The 20,528-nt window shown below is 30.7% G+C and overlaps 1 protein-coding gene across 2 annotated transcripts in view; it reads right to left on the bottom strand.

Moving 5' to 3' along the window:
* The window catches only part of LOC134714572 (focadhesin-like), a 292,611-nt gene that overhangs the window by 72,272 nt on the left and 199,811 nt on the right, over positions 1–20,528 (bottom strand). For both annotated transcript variants that reach the window (XM_063575928.1, XM_063575927.1), the window contains exons 14-20: positions 20,250–20,308; positions 8,198–8,273; positions 7,876–8,010; positions 7,328–7,469; positions 3,932–4,242; positions 984–1,076; positions 601–689 (exon numbers count right to left, since the gene is read on the bottom strand). In XM_063575928.1, coding sequence (XP_063431998.1) covers positions 601–689; positions 984–1,076; positions 3,932–4,242; positions 7,328–7,469; positions 7,876–8,010; positions 8,198–8,273; positions 20,250–20,308 — 905 coding nt within the window. The remainder of the gene's footprint in view (positions 1–600; positions 690–983; positions 1,077–3,931; positions 4,243–7,327; positions 7,470–7,875; positions 8,011–8,197; positions 8,274–20,249; positions 20,309–20,528) is intronic.

Genomic DNA, 20,528 nt, shown 5'->3' with positions numbered 1-20,528 from the left:
GCCTCATTTTTATTAAATCTAATACCTACCAAAGCCAAGCAGCCAGTTGTTTTTCTTCAGCCTCATGTTCTGTAGTATGTATTAAATCTACTACCTACCAAAGCCAAGCAGCCAGTTGTTTTTCTTCAGCCTCATTTTTATTAAATCTACTACCTACCAAAGCCAAGCAGCCAGTTGTTTTTCTTCAGCCTCATTTTTATTAAATCTAATACCTACCAAAGCCAAGCAGCCAGTTGTTTTTCTTCAGCCTCATGTTCTGTAGTATGTATTAAATCTACTACCTACCAAAGCCAAGCAGCCAGTTGTTTTTCTTCAGCCTCATTTTTATTAAATCTACTACCTACCAAAGCCAAGCAGCCAGTTGTTTTTCTTCAGCCTCATGTTTATTAAATCTAATACCTACCAAAGCCAAGCAGCCAGTTGTTTTTCTTCAGCCTCATGTTCTGCTGTATGTATTATATATAATACCTACCAAAGCCAAGCAGCCAGTTGTTTTTCTTCAGCCTCATGTTTATTAAATCTAATACCTACCAAAGCCAAGCAGCCAGTTGTTTTTCTTCAGCCTCATGTTCTGCTGTATGTATTATATATAATACCTACCAAAGCCAAGCAGCCAGTTGTTTTTCTTCAGCCTCATGTTCTGTGGTATGTTCTCTCTTCAACTGAAGCTCAATCTCGGCTGTTCTACCCTAAAATAAAGAAGATGGTAGTTTAGGGAAAAAACTCATATTATCTATCAAATAAAAGATGACATTTAAGATTTTTTATAATTAAGATAAAATATAAACACTTCAAATCATTGTTTTTCACCTTCAATCAATTTTCATTGCGAATAGTAATAAAAAATGTCCTTGATTTGACATTATTGCCAGTATTCCCACTTGATGACTTCTTGCAAACACTGAGAGCCAATGCTTGAAGGCATTTTATTCCCTCTTTGTATGCTCCTTTTTTTAAGTTTTAATTATAGAAATTGTTCATACCTCTAACATTGCTGTAAACAACCTGTCCATAAATGATGTCCAACCTTGTGGAATGACTAGAGTTCTGTGCCACTCTGAGGGTTGGATCGGAACCTGAAATCAGAAATAATTCCATTACATGAAATATTTTCACTAAATCATATTCTGTAGTTTATAAAAAGTAAATACTTACAAATATATATCAAACACTGTGCTTAAATTATTTAAAATAGAGTTACATTTATCATGACAGACAACTTTTCAAGATCTATCAAGTAAGAAAATGAGTACTTTGACAGGAGTATCTGGCCTTTGTTAGTCTTGTATAATTTTTAATTTTAGTTTCTTGCGTACAATTTCGAGTTTAGTATGGTGTTCATTATCACTGAACTCGATTATATATTGTTTAGGGGCCAGCTGAAGGACACCTCCCTGTGCAGGAATTTTTTGCTGCATTGAAGACCTGTTGGTGACCTTCTGATGTTGTCTTTTCTTCTACAGTAGGGTTGTTGTGTCTTTGACACATTCCTTATTTCCATTCTCAATTTTATTTGACATCCTCCATGACTGATTTTAATATATTTGAAGAGCAAAGTATTAGTGAGGAAAAGACAAAACTTTCAATGACTCTAATCAATGAAGAAAATGGCTGAGAATTAAAGATTATCTATGGCTCTCAAAACCACAGAAATTTTCTTGGTTATAACCTCCTAGAAAGGCAAAAGTCCTGAGATGAGAAGCTTGATCTAGTTGAATTGAAAGACTATAAATTAGATAAACTGTTTATCGTTATTTTCTAGTCAATGCCAATAGCAAAGATCAAGGCAAAATAAAATAAAATAACAATAAATGTTTTTATTGTAAAACTTAGATTAATTGATTAATTGATGTTAACACCACTTTCAGCACTATTGTGCTAATACATGGACTTAGTTCTAATTGAGAGGAATCCAGAGTCTATGATCCACAAATAGTCAAAAAGTATCATAAGAGCCCAAGAGCTGTGGTTCTGCAGCTAAGTATATAAACTAATTGTTAGAAGATTTCTTAATAGCTTTTTATTTGTAAAAAAAATAACCAAAAAAACAACTTAAATTTTCTGTATTTTCTAAGAAAATGACAGTTTCAAAACTCAGGCTTATCATATCTGATAACAAAAAATGTCTCATACTTTTAACTGACAACTTTATCTCTTATAATATCTTGTAATTTCCTGAACAACTAAAAAACTAGTTCAAGAACAATTCTTGATGATGTCTGTTTTTTGCAACTTGAGTTTAAACTTCCTTGATACAAGTGCTGTTATCTACCAATCCTTTAATCTGTCCATTTACTTTTCAATTTCATTTTGATAAAAAAAAAAATCGGCAAATTGAGTTTCATCTGTTTATGATAGATGACACTCTGGTTTTAGGACAACAAATAACTTCCTTACTTGTTCCAACAGGCTATTGGCTGCTAATTATAGAATTTTAAATTGAAAAAATAAAAAACACAAAGTTTAAACAAAAATTTTACAAATATTACGTAATCCCTTAAGCTTAGAAGATGCAAACATGTTTCTCAAACTAATTTCCCCTTTGTAATGATTTTGTAGCAGAATGTCTCAGCTACAAGAACAAGTCTATTTCAGTATAATGTACTAAGAAATTTTTTTTTTTAAAGGAGAGCATAATAAATCCTTTTTTGAGACAAAATAAGAAAAGTATGAAATTTTCATAAGACACAAATTGAAACTTGACACTCTGAGTGTTGATCAGATTGATCAAATGATAAAAATATGAAATATAAATATCTTATAAATATAAAGCTGCTTTTGATGTTTCAGATTATCAAAGAAAAAAAAGGAAAATAGAAATACAAGATAAAATTTGTAGTAAATTTTTTAATTAGTAAGAAGAGTATTATAAAAAAAAATATTTGTCACGTTTCAGATCATCAAAGAAAATAAACCCATGGTCAGCTTTGTAATAATAAACTTCCGACTGTGGGAGGATTATATTCTTGTAAAGTAACGGAAGCAATTATATTCTCACAGAAAAAAGATTTTTTTAAATACAGTATTTTAAACTATATGGTCATTTACACAATTCAGTAGATTGAAAGAACTTATATACAATAATTTCCATTTCATATACAAAGGAAGAAACAATTTTCATTTTGAAAAGTACTTTAAGCTTGGTCTTTACAATGTCTGGTTTCTGATTATTAAAAGTTTTAAAATAAAAACCACTCTGGGACATATAATAATAAGCAAGATTGTGGGATAATTTCTTTCTTTATACCTACAAAAATACACAAGTTTTCATATTAAAACTTTTGTTTCTGTCAATTGTTGCTATTTATGACAGTAAATTCATGGAAATTATACAGTTGTTAGAGTGTTTTTTTTTTGTTATCCATAACCAAAGGGAAAAACAATTTACTGATTTAAAAGTCCTTTAAGGTGCCAGATGATTTACTACTGGTTATGCCATATAGGTGATACTTCTTATCAGTACAAGAGACAAACAAACCTTTTAAAAGCCAAATTTTCATTATTCTTTTCAGCATTTACTGAAAACTAATCTGTGACATTTTGAAATATCAAAACCATGCAATAATCCCCCCCTATTTTTGCTCAATTAGAAAAACAAAGTGACAATAACAAGAAACAAGCTTGATTTGTGGCAAATTAATTTATTGGATCTTTTATTCTCTCTATATTTGCAATTCTGAAAATCATTTTAAAATCTCCAAAATATGCATTTTAAAAAAGGTGAAAATCTGTTGATATGCTGAATATATAGCTATGTTCCCATAAATACAACTTTTATTATGGCATAGATCTGTGTACTACCAGTTGAAGGTTTTATACTATCTCTACCTAAATACATGTTTAAACAATTTCAGTTCCTTTTTTTGGAAATGGATAAAAAAAAAAAGCTCTCAAAAGAATTTATAGGAAACCATATGAGAATTTATACTACCTCATGCATAAGTGTAGTAAACATCTGCTGAAAAGATTTACTATGAGACATGATGTAATGTCTCCTGGGCCTGCCATCTCGCCCAACTTCTACTGGTGGATCATAACTAAACAGTAAACCAGCAGCTAACCCAGGTCGTAACCCAGGCTGTTTTGTCTTCTGGTACTGAGACAACAGGAATGATGGGATAGATCCAACAGCTTTACCCTGATTGGATGCTGCTCCCTGTCTCCGTAGTGATGAGTGATAAATCCCCCTTGGTAATTTTTCTACTTCTTTAGCAACCATTGATGTTAGAAATGCTTCATAGCCTATTTGAGAAATATAAATATTCATTTATTTGATAGTTACACTATGACATTTAAAAATTTACATAAATAAATTATTCATGTATTCATTTTTCAAAATATAATTTCCTTCAATTATGTTTCTTTGCCTTTTCTGAATAAGAGCATTGTATTTACATTACCCAAGAGTTACAGCAGATTTCTGAAAGCCATTTTATTGTGGTATTCAAAACCTTTACCTGGGTTTTTGATGAATTTAATTTGTCTTAGGTCAAAGCAGCGAATTTTGGTATTAATTTGTTTTATTACTTTTAAGTTTTGTGCTCCTGCTTGTTGATTGTGAGTACATTAACAAAACATCTGTTAAACTTCAATCATTTGATACTGGCATGATTGAACACAGTTAACAATTATATATATTGGTACATTGTACTAAACGGATCTGCTTAACCTTCTGGAGCACGAGAACACCCATAGTTTTTTATGGGTAGTCATAAGTTTTCTCTATTTTGTGTTTGGTGTACTACTATTTGTTGGTGTTTATTTTTTTAGGCCATGCATGCATTGTCAATTTATATTTGACTTTTTGAATGTCTGCCTGCTCTCTTTTGTCTCTCTTTAGTAACTCTCGCAAACAAAGGTTAATCTTAAACATAATTCTATATGCTATTTAGCATTTAGGATCATTTAGGCCTTCCAGTATTAATAAAGCATTTTTTTTTCTGAAACGTTTGGACAATATCCTCAGTCTTATAGTAATTCCAGAAACATGTTATGTGCACTCAACTTTCATGGATTAAGAAAAACTTACATATTCGTGAAACATTATTTTGGGGGTATTACCAAAGTTTGCATACAAGCCTATAGGAAATTGTCATTTGTTGAACATTTAATTTCGTGGTTCACCTTTACCCACAAAATCCAAGAAATTGGATATCCAACGAATAATAACTAATTAATCCATAGTCATAAAAAGACTACTCATGACCTTAAATGTTAACATAGAGGACATTAACCATGTTAACAACAGACACAGCTTAGACATTCATCTTTCCCCAATGACTTTTATGTTTTTGGGAAGACAAAAAAATATTGTTTATAATTGTCTTCATGAACCTCAAACATAAAACTAAGGAGAAGTTGTCTGAATACCAATGAAACAACTAACCACAAAAGTTAAATAAACCAGGAAGTAAGACTTGCGTAGTACATCTTTTTGTACTAAATACAAAAATATTTTTATGCCAAAAATTCCCAAAATTGAACAGATGCTGAAATCTCACCAATAAGAGAAATATTGCTTACAGGATGTCTACATAATCCAAATAATTGTTTGGGAGGAGATGACTGAGATATAATTTGTCATGTGGTGCATTTATTTTTGGATTTCAAAATTTGACGTCTGCTCAAATCTCACTGAAGAAATTAAAATTGTTTGATGACATCAGCAACTAAAATTCTAGTATAACAACAGATTCTTATGAAATGAAGTTTTTCTCAAAGGATACAGTTTGGTGTTTAATATTTGGATTACATGCATGTTTTATAAGATTCTAGAGATCTCTATACTAATGATTGGCTTAAACAATCAAGAGGCACAGTTAGTTTTATTTCCCAATAAAATTTAACATTAGCTTCCTATGACAACTTCACAACAATGTTTATGAAAAAAAAGAAAATTTGTTATAACACTTTATTTCATGGTTAAAGGGTATCATGATTATAAGTATTGAATGTTTTTTTGGTTATAAATTAAAAGGGTTCAAAAGTATATATAACAAGAATTTAAATATTTTTTTACTACAAGTGTTATTTTACCATGATTCTGTGCAAGAATTTTTGATGAACAGTCTAAGAAAAAGTCAGAAAGATTTTAAAACATTATTGAGTTTTGTTTTTACCCTGATGAGCAGCAAACATCATAAATTTATGCCTACGTAGCAATATCATTTGTGTATAAATTAAGGTTACCAGTCCTTTTCCAGACTATTAAAATGAAGGTTACTTATTTCTAATTTTTAATAAAGCATTACAACTGATAATATCATAAATTGTCTTGTCTATAAGGAGGAAATTATTATAAGAAAGAATTCTGTAACATGCTTTAAATCAATTTTTTCCCATGAAAATCGTGTCTTTATCCATCTTCTAATCCATTCAATTTACATTTAGACAGCTTCAAACTTCATAAATAAGACCACTTCAGACATGGATTGATGTATGCAGATAAAGCACAGGGTTTCCCTAGGTCAAATCTATTGACCAAATTAATTGGGAGTACTGTCAGACAAGTAATTAAAAAGACATGTTAAAGTCCTTTGAATGCAGGTACATTCCCTGTCTAAAGAGTTTTATTAAAATGGTATAATCTAAGAAACATATCTTTCAAAATATGAATCACTTTAAAACTATTTCACACATTTCTATATCAAAGTTAAATTATTACTCTTGGAGAACTAGAAGTTATCATGGATTAGATTGGTATTGCTGAACCTTAAATTCTGGAATGTTTGCATTCAATACTGAGAGTAAATCATGATTCACCAAGACCTAATTTTCTTGGATTTAATTGTTATAGAATAAGTAAATACCATAACATCATGTACACATAAAAAGGAAGAAGGTTTGGATCCATTAAAACGTTTAATCCTGCTGCAAATGTTTGCACCTGTCCTAAGTCAGGAATCTGATGTACAGTAGTTGTCATTTATTTATGTAATATATACATGTTTCTCGTTTCTCGTTTTGTTTATATAGATTAGACTGTTGGTTTTCCCGTTTGAATGGTTTTACACTAGTAATTTTGGGGCCCTTTATAGCTTATTGTTCGGTGTGAGCCAAGGCTCCGTGTTGAAGGCCGTACTTTAACCTATAATGGTTTACTTTTAAATTGTTATTTGGATGGAGAGTTGTCTCATTGGCACTCACACCACATCTTCCTATATCTATATAAAGTCTAATTCCATGAAAACTAAGGTCAAATAAAAATTTAAAAAAATCAATCTTCAGCCACATTGATAACATTTATGCTTCACTCTCATTCAGGTAAATTTTTAAGTCAACACAGAAAATGATGATCATACTGTTATTAAGAGTTTTGAAGTATTACCTTTGTGACTTCCTTTTCTGATATGCTTCAATAATCTGACATAGAGTAAGGCTGGAATATTAGGCCAAACATCATCCACAGATAGAGTTGTCTCCCCTTGTGCTGATATTAACTTTGCCTGATCTGCAAAGTCTTCTATCAGCTGTTAAAATTCAAATATTAGATTATATTTTAATATAGTCAGAATTTTAGAAAAATATTTTTTATTTGTTTGTTTATTTGTTTATTGGTGTTTAACCTTTCAATAACCTTGGCTATATCATTGCAATAAGTTTTTATTGGTAGAATATTTAAGGTAAAGTATCCAACTGACCGTGCAAGGGCTGTATAGCCAGTCAAGGTCGTTAAAAATTTTCCATTTGTTGCAAAGTATCCAGAGAGAATTAATGACTTTGGTAGGAAAGTTGTCAATCCTTGTCAATTAAGATGGAAGAATACACCTGGCCACAACAAGAGTTAATTACTGAAATAAAAAACTACATTAAAAACTTTTTAATTAAAAGACATTTGTGTAAAATATCCAAATATTAGTTCTACTGTATACTTACTGTTTGAGGAAGATGTGACATTTTAAACAGATCAGCAGGGAACATTGACAATGCCTGGAAGGCAGCCTGGGATACATTATCATACAGACTTGTAGACAGCAACCACAGGTTTCTTACTGTGTCAAATACAAATTTCTGAAACAAAAACAAGATGGTATTTTTGAATGTTTATAAAAACAGCTTAATGTAAAAGTGCATTATCTTATATTTAGTTGTGCCATCTTAATGTACAAATGCATGTTGAGTTCACTGCATGTTCTAACATCAGGATACAGCTGACATATTAGTGAGTCAACTTAATTAGCTATTAGAAGATACATACCTGATACTCTGGTGTGTCAACTGCATGGTCAGGAACCAATGAAAACAGATCACATATTTTCTCTACCACAACTGGTCTGAAATTTAAAAAAAATACATTACAAACTAATAATATTTTCACTGTAATGTTTTTCCAAAACACAAAATTGTGTAACCTTATGTCGGCAAAATGACAGCAAACCCACTTAGGTTTACATTGAATTCATTAGTGACATTGTTAGATTAATTGAGAAATAATTCATGGGGGGTTCAATATATTGTGATTTACCGCACGTTGGCCCTTTAAGACATTTATATTTTACCCTGAGCGATAGCTATATGGCAATTTTGATTAAAATAAAGAAAAAGAAGAATGTGTCCGTAGTACACAGATGCCCCAATTGCATCATCATTTTCTATGTTCAGTGCACCATGAAATTGGGGTCAAAATTCTAATTTGGCCTAAAAATTAAAAAGATCATTTCATAAGCAACATGTGTTGATAGCACTACAACTTCATCAAAACCTACCTTGGATTAAAACATTAACCTGAAGGGAGATAGACAAACAGACAAACAGATGGACTAACAAACAGACATACAGAATGGAAAACATGAATGCCCATAAATGGGGCACAAACTTGTTGGTTAATGCTTATTTCACTATATAATTTCAAATGTGACTGTCTACATTGAGTTGCATTTACTATTTTAAGCTGCATAATCAATGGACAAAAAATTTACAGGTTTTATTGAAGTACATTGACTGACTTCATTTGTTTCTGTCAATTCAAGAAGTTTATTGTACTCTAATCTTTTTGAACTTACAAATTGGAAAAAGTAAAGCGTATCATGTGTTATTGAAGCCATTATAATTGCAGAAATATCTACAGACTTTTTATAAAACAATCCATTTAATTGGTATGTGCTTTTAGTTTTTCTTTTTCAGTAAAAACAGTTCATCATTACATTACAACATAAACAGCTCTATATGAAGATCATGCCATTACAAGATACAAGTACATCTGTTGTTAGAACAAGGATTTTCACTGCTTTTCATAAGTTTATTAGATTTCTCCACCTTCATGTAATTTCAGATTGAATATGTGTATTTTCTCTTAAAATTAAGAAAGTGTCCATGGTACAGGAATGCCCCATTAGCACTATCATTTTCTATGTTCAGTGGAATGTTAGTTGGGGTAAAAACTCGAATTTGGAATTAAGATACAAATGATCATATTAAAGAGAACATGTAATACGTTTACTTTTCTACATTGGCTAGAGGTATAGGGGGAGAATTGAGATCTCACAAAAATGTTTAACCCCGCCGCATTTCTGCGCCTGTCCCAAGTCAGGAGTCTCTGGCCTTTGTTATTTTTGTATGATTTTAAATTTTAGTTTCTTGTGTATAATTTTGAAATTAGTATGGTGTTCATTATCAGTGAACTAGTATATATTTGTTTAGGGGACAGCTGAAGGACGCATCTGGGTGCGGGAATTTTTCGCTACATTGAAGACCTGTTAGTGACCTTCTGCTGTTGTCTGCTCTTTGGTCGGGTTGTTGTCTCTTTGACACATTCCCCATTTCCATTCTCAATTTCAAATTTCAATTTGATTACACTTCAACTTCTTCAAAAACTACCTTGATCAAAAACTACCTTGATCAAAAACTACCTTGACCAAAAACTTTTAACTAAAAACATTAAACTGAAAAGGGACAGACGGATGAGCGTACATGAAGAAAAACAGTCTTGCCTGAAAAGGTTATGCAACACAGTTTAACTTAAAGTACAAAAATGTGAAATTAGGAATTAAAAATTTCTATGACTTGAACATGATTGACAAAACACTATTCTCAGGAATAAAACAGTTATGTCATTATATAAGACAGTAATTTTCTTAAATCATTATCTAATTGACAAATTGGACAGATAATTTGAAAAACCATATAAAAAGTGATAATACAATAAATAAAGTCAAGAATAACCAGATGCTCCGCAGGGCGTAGCTTTATACGACCGCAGAGGTTGAACCCTGAACGGTTGGGGCAAGTATGGACACAACATTCAAGCTGGATTCCGCTCTAAATTTGGATTGTGATTAAATAGTTGACACAGCATAGGTTTCTGACACAGAATGAATGTATTCAAATGAACTTAAAATTTTTGTTTTCTCTTTAATAGAGCAATTCACTATGCTGTTGAATATTAATCCTCTCAAAAAAATGTTTGAAGAAATTTTCTTTTTATTTATGAAATTTCAAATGAGAAAAATTTAACCCAATTTTTTATTCACATCCCCCTTTCCCTTATTCCAAAACTAATTTCAATTAAAATATTCTAATGGAGTTTGCAACAATTACTACTCATTTAAATACATGATGTAAAAAAACTGCTTGTTATCACTGAATGGTAAAGATTATTTAAATTTATCAGTTGGTAGTAAAAAGTGAATATACATTGTATATTGTATATAACAAAGATTTAAGTTGATTCTGGACAAAGAAAGATAACTCCAATTAAAAAAAAATTCTTGCAGATATTTCTTGCTTACTATACTGGACAAAGAAAGATAACTCTTAATTAAAAAAAAATTTGCTATTTCACAATATTGTGAAATTAGATATTTCTTGCCATTGCACAATACTGTGCAATTGAAAAGACTTGCTATTGCACAATACTTAATATAATAATTTTAGATCCTGATTTGGACCAACTTGAAAACTGGGCCCATAATCAAAAATCTAAGTACATGTTTAGATTCAGCATATCAAAGAGGCCCAAGAATTTAATTTTTGTTAAAATCAAACTTAGTTTAATTTTGGACCCTTTGCACTTTAATTTAGACCAATTTTAAAACTGGACCAAAAATTAAGAATCTACATACACAGTTAGATTTGGCATATGAAAGAACCCCAATTATTCAATTTTTGATGAAATCAAACAATGTTTAATTTTGGACCCCGATTTGGGCCAACTTGAAAACTGGGCCAATAATCAAAAATCTAAGTACATTTTTAGATTCAGCATATCAAAGAACCCCAAGGTTTCAATTTTTGTTAAAATCAAACTAAGTTTAATTTTGGACCCTTTGGACCTTAATGTAGACCAATTTGAAAACGGGACCAAAAATTAAGAATCTACATACACAGTTAGATTCGGCATATTAAAGAACCCCAATTATTCAATTTTGATGAAATCAAACAAAGTTTAATTTTGGACCCTTTGGGCCCCTTTTTCCTTAACTGTTGGGACCAAAACTTCCAAAATCAATACCAACCTTCCTTTTATAGTCATAAACCTTGTGTTTAAATTTCATAGATTTCTATTTACTTATACTAACGCTATGGTGCGAAAACCAAGAAAAATGTTTATTTGGGTCCCTTTTTGGCCCCTAATTCCTAAACTGTTGGGACCGAAACTCCCAAAATCAATACCAACCTTCCTTTTGTGGTCATAAACATTGTGTTTAAATTTCATTGATTTCTATTTACTTTAACTAAAGTTATTGTGCGAAAACCAAGAATAATGCTTATTTGGGCCCTTTTTTGGCCCCTAATTCCTAAACTGTTGAAAATATAACTCCCAAAATCAATCCCAACCTTTATTTTGTGGTTATAAACCTTGTGTCAAAATTTCATAGATTTCTATTAACTTAAACTAAAGTTATAGTGCGAAAACCAAGAAAATGGTTATTTGGGCCCTTTTTGGCCCCTAATTCCTAAAATGTTGGGACCAAAACTCCCAAAATCAATACCAGCCTTCCTTTTATGGTCATAAACCTAGTGTTAAAATTTCATAGATTTCTATTCACTTTTACTAAAGTTAGAGTGCGAAAACTAAAAGTATTCGGACGACGACGACGACGACGACGACGACGACGACGACGACGCCAACGTGATAGCAATATACGACGAAAATTTTTTCAAAATTTGCGGTCGTATAAAAACCATAAAGAAATATGGCTTCCATTAAATGTAGAAAATTTGTAATAGCTTCTAGATTCATTACACTTTCAGTATAGAGACATTTTGTTAAAATATGAAATTCCAACAGTTTGGAGATTGATTATACTTCCTGGTTCGAGATCTGATACAAAAAAGTTACCAGAAAAGCTCACATTGAGGGTAAGAATGCCCTTTACCGTCAGGGGTCAAATTGGTTCACATTTTTTTGTGAAAATATCCTCATCATGATTAGTCAGGTCTCAAATAATAATCATTACTGTTATTTTTGGATAAAAATTTAACATAAGTCGATTTTTTTATCATCACAATAAATCATCTTGCATCAGAAATTACAGTTTAACATCAATTGGCAAGATTTTTTACCATTATTGGTCATAGATGTACCCCACCCTCCCGTTTGACCCTCCACATCCATACTCAATTTTATCTGTATATTGAACATATTTGCTTTATCATTACATGTACTGTTTTATTGATACAGGTTTTATAGTCTAGATGGGGTATAAAATTTTGAATTTTTAAAATTAACTATCAGGTGAATCTGTGGTAAGTATGTATCATTGGGTTTGCAATAATGACCAGTTCTTTTGGAAAGCCTGATTTAAATTAATTTTAAAACTAATTTGGTGATATTGATAAGAAATTTCCATTCAAAGAACAACTTGGCTCAATTAACATACCAAACAAGGGTTACCTCAAAAAACTTTCCCCAGAGTATAAATATTTTGGGGTTTGTGGTAATTTCTGTATATAATTTCAAACCAAGTTAGAATTAGTCTTGATAAAATGAGTGTTTCCATTCTTCAGAGCCAACAGTTAGTCTAGGTTGGAAAACTATGATAAGGAATTTTATAAAAACAACAAGAATGTGTCCATATTACACAGATGCCCCACTCGCACTATCATTTTCTATGTTCAGTTGACTGTTAAATTGGGGTCAAAAAATTTTGCATTAAAATTATAAATCATATCATAGGAAGCATTTGTACTAAGTTTCAAGTTGATTGGACTAGCGTCAACTAATCAAAAACAACCTCAACCAAAAACTTTGACCTGAAGGGGGACAAACAAACTGATGGACAGATGGACTAACAAGTGGACAGACAAAAAAACAGACACCCAGACCCAAAAAAGATAAAGCCCCAAAGTGGGGCGTAAAATTTTTAGGTTTTATTTTAGTACTTGACATTTATTTCTGCAAATAAAAGAATTTCTTTCAATATAGTACTTTAACCTTTTTAAACTAACATATATTGCAAAAAATATAACACTCATCTGTTTTAAGCCACTATAATTGCAGAAAGTTCCTGCAGACATTATCAAACATTATAATTGGTATGTATTTATGTTTTGTTTTCTTGTTTCAGTGAAAATAGTTCAACATTTCATAACAGCAGCACAGCTAAAGATCATGCCATCACACGACCATGTTTTTTTTTTTGCTGCACAAGATACAAGTGTACAAAATTTTTAATAACTTAGAAGACGCTCATTTAAAATGTTTGCTTTATCCCTCAATTTTGTCTAGGGTTTTGAGACAAAATAAAACAACTGCAAGACTATAGTACAGAAATGTAAAAACTTCACTTAAAAATTTCTTTGTTCTGAGCGTGATTGAATAGTATTCTCCAAAAATAAAACAGTTATGTTATTATATAAGACAACAATGTACAGTAATTCTCATATAATTGACAAAATTTGACAGATAAATAGAAAAACAATATAAAAAGCAATAACAAAATGAATAAAAACACCATAAAAAACATAAAGAACTAATGGTTTCCGTTAAATGTATAAAATTCCAACAGTTTTAACTATGCGGTAGTTTATTACACTTCCTGGACAAGAATCATTGTTTCAATTAAGTCTATTAAACTTCAATAGTTTCTTGATTAATTACTCTTCCTGGTTCAAGATCTGGAACATTTTGTCAAAGAATTTCAGTCACCTACCAAGAACAAGTGAAAACTTATTGGTTCAGAACTAACCAATTATATTTGACATAATGGTCATCTGATTATAGTCATATCTAAATAAGGGAAAGGAAGTGCGGTTATGGTATAACCATGAGAAAACAGCAAGATGTCAACTTATCATTTTTCAATATTACCAGTAGAAAAACAACTGTGTTTATCTCAGTTGGATGTAAAGTTTTTTTTTATCGTTAAACAGACATGTTGGATAAAGGAGTAAGTCTGGTAAGACCCCCTTTTGGCCCCAAAATAAAGCAGATTTACCAAATTGTTAAAATTTAAACTTTTTGCTATTTGTTGGAAAGTAAAATACTTCTGTTACATAAATATGGGCTGTTTTTTACAATACAATGCACATATATTGGGAACTAAGCATCATTAAGTCATGCTAAATTACTGAAATCTCCACAATTTTAGCATTTGAGTTAATTTTTAGATGGTTTCTGTCTTAAAATGAAAGTGGCTGCATTCGTGTTCATTCTTGATATTTAAATGTAAGTTGTATTTGATGATAATACAAAACATATATAAAGGTTGAGATTCACAGATGCGTCCACTTTCACCTTTGACATAAACCATCTTAAAAGTGCAATATTTTACAGATTTTTAATATCTAAGTTGAATTTGAGCGTCTGAAATGACTAGATCAGTTCAAATAAACTTATTGAATCGAATTAAGTAGGCACATAAGTGTTTAAAAAGTGTCCAAAATCTTTCTTAAGATGAACCTGAAATTTGAGGCCAAAATCGGCCCTTACTCCTTTGACAACACATACAGATGACAAAATAAAAGAAGTTGAACTGTGAGCTATTCCCCACAAATGATATCCCTGCTATAATTAATAATTGATAAATAGGAAGTTGATCACTGAGCAATAAATATAAAAACTCATCATAAGGCATAGCAATTTGCTCAAATGAAAGAAGATTCCAAATTTCAGGAAATTTTGGTTTTTGAGATAAATGTGACGATAATTTCATGCTTGGCCATTATATGTTAGAATATAATAAAAATTGAGAAAGGAAACAGGGAATGTGTCAAAGTGACATCTACTTGACCAAAGAGTGAAGAACGAACCAAGGCCTCAAACACAGCAAGAAAATCCTGCATATGGAGGTTATGGGGCTTCAGCTGGCCTCTTTACAGAAATGTGAATTCTGTTAAAAAGTAAGTGGATGAGCTAAGAATTCAAAATGTTTGTCACATCATGTACCATAATTACATGAAGCTTGCAACCAAATTTCAGGAAGCCCTGATTTGTAGTTATTGAGAAAAAATTTGACAAATTTTGTAAAAATGACCTTATTATACAAGTATGTAAGAAATTACTATGAATATTAAAAAAAAATTAACAGGATGTGGATGGTTATTAAATATCAAATCATGCTTTACAATTTTACCAAGCTCAAATGAACTGATACCAAAGTTCAAGGTTTTAATTCGTGATTTCTGAGGAAAGTGTGAAAACATTTGACAGTCCAACAGGCATTTAAACACAGACAGATTAAACCTACCTACGCAATAATTTGTGAATTAACAGAAATATCAAAATTAGGCTCTTTGATGCTCTCTGTTTTTTACTATAATATAATTCTAATCCAGACCTTTTTATAGAAAGAACTTATAACTAAAAAAATAGTATTTACTTTAAAAAAATAATTCTAAAATACCAGCACTATTAACGAAGACTCTAATTCCTTAATCACACTCCCTGACATCAACTTACTTTTTTACCACTAAAGTCAGTAAAGGTCATTAATACTCAGAGGACAGCTGATAGTCCGATTAGAAGGAGTCATTGAACACGCACAAATGACAAACCTAATATAAAAGATATCAAGACAATAAACTAACTTGGAATAAAAACAATTAGGCAGGTGGGAAAAAATCACTTCAACACTGGTGTCTAGAGTGTATAAGGAAATTTGGCTTCTAGATCGATGACCAAATAATATAGAGATAAATTAACCATATTAATACCTAGGCAAATGATCTTTGAGCCAAGGTCATAAACTAGTATTAATGAAAGTTTTGCCATTACGTTAGTCATTGTCATCATACTTGTATATGGCTGATGAAAAATATAGCTGGCATTTCATTCAAATTATATTGAAGACATGGGACAGGTTTTATCATTGCAAAATGAATTATAATAACTGCTAGACAAAATCTGATTTACTGCTTGTAGTCATGAAGGACAGATTTATTCACTATTATTTGGTTGGGTTCATGGGTTATTAGTTCAAAGTGACTTAAAGGAAATAATTTGTTATTAATTACCTTTCAGAATGAGTTTATTCAAAAGATCAAGAAGTTTGGAAGGGTCATATCTAAGTTTATGGGCTCTATTAATAACATCTTCATGAAAATTGGAATAAGGTATTCTGCTTGTAATATGGTGTGAACAGGTTTGATGTCTTTAATTTTGTAAAATGTTTCATGTGTACAACTGAAATAACCCAAACTAAAATAGAACAATTATTGACAAGTAGCACAAATCAGAAAAAAAACTATATGCCCACTATAACTTGGGTAAGGCATAAAAAACAATTCTTTACATTTTATATGTTTTTGAACTTAGATTTCATCTTAATTACAAGATATAATATCAAATTTTCAACAGATCCTGGAATCATCATATAATTTAGGCCAACATGCAAAACTTAAACCAAGCATAAAACATTTTACTTTAAATGTAACAAAATGTCAGTGATGTATCAACACTTTGGAACTCAATAAAAATTTAAAATAAAACTAATCAAGTTGCTCAAGCATAACATATAGGTCATATGATTATCAAAAAATTCTGTTGACAATGACTATGTCCTTGTTCATCTTGGGATCTTTTATTGGACATCCTAATCATACAATTAGACGGAATGATTGTACACGCACACATGACAAGCTTGATATGAAAGATAATTAAGACAATAAACTAACTCGCAATAACAACAATTAGGCAGGCCGGAAATAAATCTACTATGACAGTGACGTAAAAATTATAAAATTCTGTTTATAGACCCATGACCTAAACTCATTATATCAACAAGTACACTAATGTTTTTGAGCTCTAGCCTCTAGAACCTCACTCAAAAAATGTTAAAAAAATGTGCTTGAAAACCAAATCCAATAAATTGATTGGTTGATATCTGAGTCTGCGTACGATAATCAAGATCAACAGTTTTATGACTGCAAGTCCTGGTCATCAACTTTTTGTATGAAATTTCTGCCCTTTGTCAATTCACCTTTATCATTTTGGTATGATTGAGTCAATGAGAAATCTAGCTGACTAAGCACTAAATCCATATCATATTAGAGACACTGAATATGTTTTTATCATCCCTAAATGAATTATGATAAACTGTCAGACAAAATCAAATTTACTGCTGTGATTATTATCTTAAGCCAAGGACAATAACTTTATGTAATACCATGGTTGGGTACATAATTAATTAGTTTAGTGACTTTTTTTCACTTCAACACCAAACACTCAAGCAGATATTTCTCTCACTAAAAGTTTTTCTTCACCATGAAGTCTAATCGTGGGTGTTACAACAATATCCAAGAAGCCATTCCATGTCAACTTAAAGCTTTCAAAAAATGCCTCCAATTATCTGTCCATGCTTCAAACGACTAATTTAATCAAAGCACACTTCAAAAGAACAGTATTAGATTATTATATTCTTTCTCTTATAAGGTATTTTTACAGAAATTATGCATGTAATATGTTTCGAGGCAGCTTCTTACATGAAAAGTACAAATGCTTCAGACATCCTCAATCAAAGGATTAATGACAGCATAATGCAGCCATTTTTCTTTAGCTTTATCTTGATGGTTTCTTTTCCTTTAGGGAAATTGGTATTAGGATAGATCTCTGTTAAAAGTATAATCTTCTTATATAGACCTGAGGCAGTTTAGTGCATGACCTATTTAGACTTTTGTCTTTTTTGGAAGAAAGTATGGACTTTCTTTGGTGTATATAAAAAAGAAGATGTGGTATGGTTGCCAATGAGACAACTTTTCAAAAGATACCAAATGAAACAGAAATTAAAGACCTTTAACAATGAGCAAAGCTGTAAAAGGCCCAGAAATAACCAGTCAAACATAGCTTTTTTTCCCGTTAAAAATTATTCCCACATTACTTTTTCATTTGAAATGAAATGCAATGAGTAGAAGATAGTGGAATATGTTTTGACACTTAATGAAATGTGTGATCAAAAGGAACCTGAATAAAATAGCCAAGTCTACTTTGCCTTGGAACCTTAGTTTCTTTAGCATTTCTAAATTTATCAACCGTGCAGAATGTTAACGCTATGTAAGTGCCAAAGCACGAATTACTGAGCTAATGATATCCACTGAAACCATAGAAGTCTCAACAATCGTGATCTGAAGCCAGTGTAAAATGTTAATTAAAATGTTTATCCTTTAATTATTATTATTATGACCAAGTTTTAGGAAATCTCTTAAACAGGTGAAGATTATTTGTACACAATCTATCTTGTATTCACAAGAGTGCAGTACTTTAGATGGATAATGGAAACTATTTTAAACATATCCAATAAAAGATAAACTATTGTGAATTCTAGTTTTCTGCTTAATCCTTTTTAATGAGATCTTTCAGAGGGTGGAATTTTAAGCTTATATTGATGATAGAGTTTTATTTTAGTATTCCGTGCGAGTAAAGCTGATGGCACTTGTTACATAACTCTAGTTAATTTGAGTCAAATTATAAGAATTTCTTTAATTGTTGGAAGAAATTTGGAATTATTTTTATGACAATAATTAATTGCAAACTGAAAAGTTTGCCATCAAACGAAGGTATAGACATTTTTTACACCTTTAAAATCCAAAAGCAAAATAAGATATAATATTAGTCCTAGATTTAGGCCAATAAACTATAGCTAAATCTTTTTACTGGAATCATTCTTGTTCTACAATTATTAAAATTGTTCATAAATTTAGGTAGAGTTTTACTGGATTCATTCTCTTCGTTGGTTCCAATTTTGTGAATTCATAAAATAATTGTATAATTCTTAATTATAAGTTAGTTTCAAGGCCCAATAAGGCATTTCCAACTTTGACTGAAACCTTAGTTTCTTATCATTTCTAAATTGGTCAACAGATATTTTCAGAGCAGTATGTTATACAATCATGTTAGTGTCAAAGCACAGACTATAGAGCTACTGATATTGCCTGAAACCAATAAAGTCCATCAGCAAGGGTAACAATCCTAATCAAAATTTGAATAAAAAATTTTAAATCATTGATTATGATCAACTCCTAGTAAATCTCTTAACCACGTTTCTCTGGAAGATTTAAAAAAAAATAGCTTGTATTTTACAAGAGAACAGTCATCGCAGTACTGATGCTGAATTTACTATTCCAAACATTTCTAATAAAAGATAAACTATTGTGAATTCTTGTATTCTGTTTAATCTGATATAATGAGATCTTTCAGAGGGTGGAATTTTAAGCTTATATTGATGATAGTTTTATTTTAGTATTCCGTGCAAGTAAAGCTGATGGCACTTGTTACATAATGAAGTTAATTTGAGTGAAATTATAAGAATTGCTATAATTGTAACAAATGGAAGAAATTGCATAATTTTCAATTTGGAATTATTTCTATGACATTGGATTTAAGGCAAAATAAAAAATCTGTCATGAAATGATGATGAATACAATTTTTACTCACTAAAATGCCAGTAGCAAAATATTAAATATCGTTCTAGACCAATAAACCTTAGTTGTTGTTTTTATTTCTTTATAGTCATACTTGTGCTGTAATTATCAAAATTATTCTCTGACAAATTTAGTTTTTTGTAGATTCATTATTTTCTTAGGTACCAATTGTTGTGGATTCAGTAATCATTTAATACTGATATGGGTAATTGATTAAAACGATTTCATGGTTTTAGGAAATTCTGCTTCAAGAATATAGGTAATTGTTTTCATTAATAATTTGAATTTACGTTCCAATTTATCAGAGTCCACAAAAATTAGTACCGAACAATTAATAATCAATTAATGAATTTACAGTACTTTATTGAAAAATTTGTTTTTAATATGGGTTTATTTCAAGGTCTGTTTCAAGACAGATGCTGAGAACAAGTTTATTCACTGTTTTGACTAACCTGGTATCAGTACTCAGTTTAACAGACAACACATCCCACGCTGACTTAATGTCAATAACCTAAAATAAAATAAAAATCTTTATAGTCCACACATTTTCTCATTTTCATTTCTTTAGGCAAGGATCATTCCATCACAAAAGGACCAGAACTCCTGAATGGCAAAAGTGAAAATCATTAATATTGAAAAAGACCTTTATTTTGTCATGAAAAACAACATGCAATAAAATAATTGGTTTTGTCATTATCCCACATAACCAATAGAATTGTAGGGTATGTGTA

Source organism: Mytilus trossulus, chromosome 4, assembly GCF_036588685.1.
Source record: "Mytilus trossulus isolate FHL-02 chromosome 4, PNRI_Mtr1.1.1.hap1, whole genome shotgun sequence".
NCBI lineage: Eukaryota > Metazoa > Mollusca > Bivalvia > Mytilida > Mytilidae > Mytilus > Mytilus trossulus.
This window is presented reverse-complemented; position numbering and strand designations above follow the sequence as displayed.